We start from the raw sequence: 7,855 nt of genomic DNA, 5'->3' as shown, positions 1-7,855 counted from the left end.
GGGCAAGATGGACAAGCAGTCTGACCTGGCAGAAGGCAACTTCCTATGTAATCTGGATCACAGCCCCTCAACAGGTGTGCCATTCCCTTTGCAACAGTGACAAAGACACAGCCAGAACACAAGCGCACTAGGAGGAGTGAGCTGAGACAAAAGACCTGACAAGATAAAGACCAACAGAGTCCAGGACAAGAGACACCGATAAAGCATGCAGCACAGGGGGAAGGAGGAAGAACGGACTGGCCAACACATCCCGACCTGTGCAGCTGCTGTCATGACCCGGAAGTCTAGTTAGCCAATCAGATGGTTCTCTCAGTGCCATCTAACAAAATGATAAACAACAACTGCTTAGTGCTTTCCACACTCAATGTTCCATATCAACTCTCACTAAGTGAGCAGCAAAGTAGGGCCAAGAGGGTGCTCTGTCCTATGTTGTGGACACTAGCAAGAGATCAAGGAATAGATATGGGGTATTTAAGAGCATAAATCTATGGCCAAACAGGCTAGGAGTTCAGCCTAGCCATTTAGTATAGAGTGAGCACCACATGGAGCCAGACCCCACCCCTCAACAAGCCACAAGGCAGGAGTGGACAACTGGCAGGGTGGGCTGCATATAGCCTTTAGCGTGGTTTCCAAAGCCCTCTGCAACCTACTGGTTTAAATTTTTGGAAGAAGTGATCTGTCTCTTTCTGAGTGGCCTGTTGAGTAGCAAGGGGGGGGGGAGAAAGAATGAAAAAGGTAGCTCCACCCACCTCAGGCTCTGGCCCTGCACACTGCTGACTTTAGCCCCAATGGATTCCCCAGAGGGAATGTGTCCCTTGATGGTTGTCAACCACTGTCATAAAGGGAGCTGCCTGCCCTGCCCAGGTGAGACAGGAGAGAACTATATCTGAAAACAAGGGAAGGGAAGGAAGGCACTCACCACACAGCATTAGGCTCTGTTTGGCTGCCTCTCGTACGGCCTCTTTGTCCGTTTGGCACAAGTACACCAGCTGCTCAATACTCTCCTTAGCCTATTGGAGGGAAATGTAAAAGCAGGTGATGTTATCAAGTTTTAGCTCCTTCTCTAAACAGAACCCCAAAACCCAAAGCTACAAATAAGGTGGAGGACCAATACACAAATACAGGATATTGAAGCCCACTGCAGCCCAGACAGTTGCTCAACCTTGTAGTGGGCAATCACTGGGAAGGCTTCCCTCTCTTCCATACAACAAAGTCTTGTTTTAAATGATCAGGTACAGAGGGTGAGCTACATCCAGAAAACTCATGAATGTCAGTTAGTAAATATATTAAAAGCAGACCTTTGAGAAAAGCTTCTATCTAGCCCTCACCTTAAGGCAGCCCAGAGCTGCACAGGCTGCAATCCGTGTTTGCACCTCTTCATCCTCCAGCTGCTCAAGGTAACAGACCAGGGCCTGGGAAAGACACATCAGTCAGCCTGCTTGTGCCCCCTTTCTGTACACCACACACCTTTTGTTTCTTGAGACAGATGGGTGCCAACAAACAAAACACCCAACTAAGAAATCAGCAACCAATGACTAATAAAGCACTCTCAGCTACTTCACGAAACTGCAACTCTCAGAGTTCTTCAGGAGGAATCAAGAAAGTTTAACTGCTTCCAACATGCTTTAGCAATCTGTAGTGTACGCGGGTGGCGCTGTGGGTTAAACCACAGAGCCTAGGACTTGCCGATCAGAAGGTCGGCGGTTTGAAGCCCCGCGACAGGGTGCGCTCCCGTTGCTCAGTCCCTGTTCCTGCCAACCTAGCAGTTCAAAGGCGCGTCAAAGTGCAAGTAGATAAATATGTACCGCTTTAGTGGGAAGGTAAACGGCGTTTCCGTGTGCTGCTCTGGCTCGCCTGAAGTGGCTTAGTCATGCTGGCCACATGACCCAGAAGCTGTACGCCAGCTCCCTCGGCCCATAAAGCGAGATGATGAGCGCCGCAACCCCAGAATCGGCCACGAATGGACCTAACGGTCAAAGGTCCCTTTACCCTTTACCTTTAGTGTAGCTGCACTTGAAACCAGGCTATCTCCTGATCAATAAATCCCCTCCCAACAGCAGGACAAGCACAGTTGATATTTACCCGTTCCCGGAAGCCAGGGTTCTCTGAAAGGTTGCGCAACTGTGCTGACACGGCCCCGACAACCTTGCTGTTTCCTTCAACAAGAAGCAGGCTTAAGGCTTTCAGCCCATCTTTACGAAGCCGGCTCTCAGGAACGCGCTTCAGGGCCTTCAGGACCACGTCTTGGTCATCAGAATTCAGGTTCTGTGCTAGCAGCACTACAGTGTGAAGGCAGAACCAGCTCCATGGTTAGCTACATCATTATTTATTTATGAAGTTCATTTACATACTCCTTTTCAGGAATACATCTGGGAAAGCTGAAGACCAGACACAAAGGGTTATTGTATCCACTGTTAGTGCCATTTAGACTCACTGAAATAGATAGACCCCTGGGTCTACTCTTGAGTGAAAGCTGGTTGGCTACAACCCTGAATTTTTTTAATTTAAGCAATCCAAAATTAACGAGTAAATAAATGCATAAAACAAATATATAAATCATTACAGCATTTTAACATTACTCCCATCATGCATATACATTATAACCCAAATTTATAATATTCAATCTATAATTGATGGAACCTTTATTTTTTCCAGTTTTGACTAACAGTCGTTCTAACTGCAGCAATAAGATGTACAGTATCATCATTTCTCCATCCTCTGCTAATATTAATGATTTAACATAGCACAATATTATGGATGGTAATATACATATATCCAGTCATCTTGTACGTTGGTCATTGCTAACTTCAAGTATTCCATAATTTGGGGGCATTTCCAATAAATGCAAGTTGCATCTGCTTGAACTACAAGCAGGAATTACAATGCCAGCGAATGACATTAACTCCTGGGTCACTTAAGGACAAATTTAATAAGATCCCTTAAGTAGCTTTAAAGAAGGCCTCTAATAGGTAGAAGGAATAGCCTCCCCTAAAAAATGTCATCCTTTGTGATGGGCAGGGTGATGATCAAACCCTTTAAATGGCATTTGAGCCAAGAGGTATGGTCACACGTGAAAGTCTTCACTTGATGTTGCTGCTATCAGGCATCACAACATGCATGTGGGAACCCTCCATTAATCTTCACAAGTCACACAATATACCTTCCTCTGCCAACTCCATGATGTAAGAGTCCAGCGTCAAGACAGGCAGAGCCTCAAAGTGGCTCCAGTATTGGAAAACAGTGATCTGCTCAGCCTGGCAGCTCCCCTGGCGCCTGGGCAGTCTGCGTTGCAGAAACTCCTCCACCAGCTTAACACACACTGTGGCAGGGGGAAAAACACTGTCAAAGTGGCTCCCAAATGCTTGGTAGATGCACCAATCATATGACAAGGGTCTTGCAACTACACCCAGGCTTCTGAATGGTGCTGGAGGATGATACAGACTTGGGAACAGTCCCTGGGAACAAGCTCTGGGGTGGGTTCACTCTTTGGATATGAATAAAGCTTTGAGGAGTTCATTCTGAGTTACACTCATTTTGCCACCACCCTCAACAGTTCAATCATAGTCAAAGATCAACCCCATCAAACAAATCATGGGTCAGTTATACTGTCAGTCTTTAACATATCACAAACAACCCTTGTCCTCTAACCATACCCATCTTCCTCATAAAAGAAGCATAGGAATGGATATTTGGCCCAGAATTCAGCACTCGGGGAACCCCCAGATTCATTCATTAAAAAATCCCAAGCATCTGGACCCCTGACAACATGAAACATGAGCCATGCCTGCTGGAACATAAAGCTGGGAACCAAGTGGAATGAGGAATGCCTGAAAGACACAGGTGTGCTTAGGGGAAGACGTGATAGCCGTCTTCAAATATCTGAAGGGCTGTGACAGAGAAGATGGAACAGGCTTGTTTTCTGTTGCTCCAGAGCAGGACTAGTACTAATGGGTGGAAATTGCAAGAAAACACATTTAAGTTAAGTGCTAGGAGAAACTTCCTAAAAGTAAACGTTGCAACAGTGGAACAATTTGCTTTATGAAACTTGGGTTGGATTAAATAGCTTCCAAGGTACCTTCCAACTGTATGATACTGTGAAATGTCAAAGCCAGCGTGGGATTGAGGAGGACTTCTAGCAGTCAAGGTATTAGCCCCTTGCCCTTCCCACATCACTAGCTAAAGTATAGATGGTGCACAATGTGCAGGTCCATGCTTGAATTGCAAAGAATATAAAAAAGATTGCAGAACGTAAGATGAAATTGGGATAGAAGTAAAGGATATAGTAAGTACTGTCCTGTGTCCAAGTCACACCCACCTGGATCTGCCAGGCCTTGCTGGCGTTCGTTGATTCGTGCCGCATACTGGGAATTGAGTGTCTGCAGGAATTTTTCTACAGGGCAGGTGTATAGATTAGGCATGACCACACAGTTGTCCCAGAAGAGCAATACTCCCTCCTTCCATGAAGAAAACTCTACCACTGAGAGGAGAAAAAGACAACACAGACAGCTTAGACCCCTGGTTATGATAATAACACCAGGAGGAACATTTCCCCCTGAACCAGTCTTACTCTTAGAAACTCCACAAATGTCTCTCTTTCCCTCCCCTGCAAAGTATCCTATACAAATTTACACTGAAAACAGCAGTCAGCAATGCTCTAAAAGTACACTCACCATATTTATGGTCAGCTGTACCCATTCCTCTGCAGGATGAGCTCAAGTTGCAAAGGTCTACAGAAAATGGCTGTGCACAACTCTGATTGGCTAGCAGCTGTAAGGTCAATATCTCCTCCCTTCCCCATTCTCAATTTAGTTTTACAACTCTTTAAAAACTCTTCTTTTAAAGAAAGGGGTTCAGGGAATGTTACATTGAATAAAGACAGACACAATGCTTTAAAAAACTTTTTTAAATATAAAAAACAAAGCATGGGAGAAAGGGCAAAACTAACAACTATTGCAGGTATAAATGTATCTTACAAAGACAAGGCAGCAGGAAGCCAACCTTACCCTATGGAAGAAAGACAAACAGCCTGGCTGCATGCTTGGTTGTATATTTGCAGACACCCTTTGTAGAATAACAGTTGACTCACTGTATCCTGCAAATAAGTGCCTATTCCGGCACTGATGTAGCTAACTCCAGATTCATTCCACATCTGTCCTCTTTTTTCCTTACCTTCCTCAGCAGAGCTGGCTGTCCCGGCTCGCTCCTCTGCTAAGCGGCAGACCATCTCCAGGACTTGTGCTTCCCTCGCCAGCCTGTTGAGTGCATACATTTCCTGGCAGCGGAGGGGCCCAAAAGTGCCCAGTTTCTAGGAATCAGATACAAGTGGGAAAGATTCTTAGTGGAGGTGGTCAGTCTCAGCTCATACTGTGCATGGCATATGGGGAATCCTTTTAAGGTAAGGCTACAGTACAAGTAGCTACTCCCCCCCTGGTTAGGTATCATGCACAAGAACAACACAGAAGGGCAGGCCTGGCATCAAAGCTGGGACCCAACAACTTGAGTGATGTCCGACTGACAGGATGGTCAGGAAAGACGAGGAGGAGGAGTTCCAAGGTAAGGGCCAAGTCTCAGGTTCCCTCTAGTGGTGGGGAACTAACTCTGGATGTTGTTGGGCACCAACTCCCATCAGCCCAAGTCAACATGGCCAATGGCCAGGAATGATGGGCATTGTAGTCCATCATCATCATCTAGATTTCAGAGTCTTGGTTTTGAATGAGGAAGCCCTAAAAGGCCTGGGACCAGTGTTATCAAAGGACCTCCTTTGGTATCAACCTGCCTATATACTGAGCTAATCTAACAGCGCCTTGCTCCAGGTGTTCCTGCTGGCTGGTTATCAGAGCCTTTTCCATTGTGGAGCCCCAACCATGAAATGCCCTCCTCAATTTTTTGCCTAGCACCTATTTCTTATGTTTCTTCAAATGGCTTTGCAAAGTTTTAATTCTGGGTGGCTGTTGGGTGTGTTTTTTTATTAAAAAAAATCTGTCCATAGTACTGTTTTTTTTTTAAATGTGCATTTGTATTGTATTTTTATTTGGTTTTATTCCTTATTTTGTTTTTGTTTTTTTAAAAAAAGCTCTTGCAAGCCCTCCTGATCTTCATTTTTATGCAAGGACAATCATCTTGCACAATGAAAGACATAGCCAATTATTCACTGAAACCTCACTGTGAACTCACCAGCAGCAAGCGATTGCAATGGTTCAGGTGTAGGACCAAGGCCCTGTCAAGGAACTCGTTGCCAGTGCTCATGGGCTCTGAGCCACCCTCTGAGCTTAAGCACCCAGCTGTGTCTTCAGTAACAGCCTCGCTGGTTCCTGGTACCCTGCCCAGGGGTGCAGGCTGTGCACTGCTAGCCTTCCTGTGAAAAGAGCCAGCAGGTAAGATATTAGCAGGGATCCAGTCCTTTGCAAGCCCAACTTTCTTCACTCTGTCAACCCCTGAACATTGGAATGCATTGCAAGTATGATTCGGCTTGTCCCAGCATCCACGTAACACCAAAAAGCTCCTGAACAGGTCTGAATTAGGGCTGTGATATCTACTTGATTAACTGGCAAAATCAAATATATAACAAACTTTAATCAACTCCACGTTAATCTGGCAGAAGTTTTTTCTGAAAATGAGAACATATACTTCTTGCCTCACAAACATTTACCCAACATGCAAATTTAATGGAGTAACACAAATCAATCCATTGATTTTAAACCCTCTTCCATTATCATATTCTTAACTGGGTTACGGATCTAGTCGAGTGAGCACTGCAACTTCGACTGCCAGTGTCTCAACAGAGCACTCCCAAACACTTTTATCTACTTTGTGCTCCAAGACATTTACACCCCCTTTTTGCAAAGGTCTACTTTTCTACAGAGAAAGAAGAGGCTGGAAGAGAACAGATTCCTGCTGGCAATATCCAGGGCTGGCCGCTGAGTGGCACTGTTGCAGCACAGCCTGCTGGAATTCACCTGTCAGGCCAGGCTCATTTCCGGCAGCTGCATCGGCACTGTGGGAAAAGTCCATCTGGGTCTCTTAGCGTGCCAAGCAGAGACATTAGCCTGGAGCAAGCACAGAGCCCCAGCCAGACAAGGGAGCCACTAAGAATCCAAACTATCCCTGAACTATGGGCCTGTTTATAAAAACCAGCTATCCTGAGATAAAGACCTCTGAGCTCCCTTCAAGTTCTGGTACAGGGAGAGGATACACAAATAAACTGGAGGAGAGTCAACAGCTGTAGGCTGCTTCATCCTAACTTAAGCTGAGCATTGCCAACTGGTAGGCCAATGAATCAGTGTTATCTGGCCCACCTTTAATCAAGGTGGGGTTTTTTTAAATAAAAAAGGTAGTAGTAATATTCATACAAATAAAAAAAAAAGAATAGGTTGAAAAAGCTGAATATATTTCCATTCTACGTCCACATTGGACTTTCTGTACAATGCTCCTGGTTATTACTGAATACAGAAGTTTGTTCATTATGAAGGAAAAGGCTGCAGCTCAGCTGTGATGCACTTGAACGCAGGAGGTTCCTGAAGAACTGCTGCCAATCAGCGAAGACAATACAAAGAAAGTTGGAACAAGGGTCCGACTTTGTGTGAGGCACCTTCCAATGCTCCTATGAAGCTTTTACCATGTTAAGGGTCGCCAGTGCTATCAGAGGACTTGACCGCCCATGCTGGATTTGGAGAGTGTGAGAGAAAATATACTTTTAGGCCACAACTGGAGAAGATAGGGCTCTTTGAGACTACAGAAGCTGGTCAACCTGATTAAAGCTACAGTAAGGGTAGTTTGCAGTTTGTCGTCTCATCAAAGATGGTTAAACAAAGGGGTGTTGTGGGAGAAACACTTTATGTACTTTAGTGCCATAATA

At 45.2% G+C, this 7,855-nt stretch overlaps 1 protein-coding gene across 10 annotated transcripts in view; it reads right to left on the bottom strand.

Moving 5' to 3' along the window:
* The window catches only part of RIPOR1 (RHO family interacting cell polarization regulator 1), a 96,501-nt gene that overhangs the window by 2,712 nt on the left and 85,934 nt on the right, over positions 1 to 7,855 (bottom strand). For 9 of the 10 annotated variants that reach the window (XM_081920278.1, XM_081920277.1, XM_081920280.1 and 6 more), the window contains 7 exons: positions 6,175 to 6,355; positions 5,170 to 5,305; positions 4,316 to 4,477; positions 3,161 to 3,319; positions 2,083 to 2,279; positions 1,329 to 1,412; positions 920 to 1,010 (listed from right to left, as the gene is read on the bottom strand). In XM_081920278.1, coding sequence (XP_081776404.1) covers positions 920 to 1,010; positions 1,329 to 1,412; positions 2,083 to 2,279; positions 3,161 to 3,319; positions 4,316 to 4,477; positions 5,170 to 5,305; positions 6,175 to 6,355 — 1,010 coding nt within the window. Of the gene's footprint in view, positions 1 to 255; positions 320 to 919; positions 1,011 to 1,328; positions 1,413 to 2,082; positions 2,280 to 3,160; positions 3,320 to 4,315; positions 4,478 to 5,169; positions 5,306 to 6,174; positions 6,356 to 7,855 lie in introns of all 10 variants that reach the window. The other variant, XM_081920275.1, reaches the window with a different exon arrangement.

The sequence above is a fragment of the Podarcis melisellensis genome (genome assembly GCF_964234715.1).
Source record: "Podarcis melisellensis genome assembly, chromosome: 8".
In the NCBI taxonomy this organism is placed as follows: domain Eukaryota; kingdom Metazoa; phylum Chordata; class Lepidosauria; order Squamata; family Lacertidae; genus Podarcis; species Podarcis melisellensis.
Note: the sequence above shows the minus strand (reverse complement) of the source record. Positions and strands in the feature narration are given on the sequence as shown.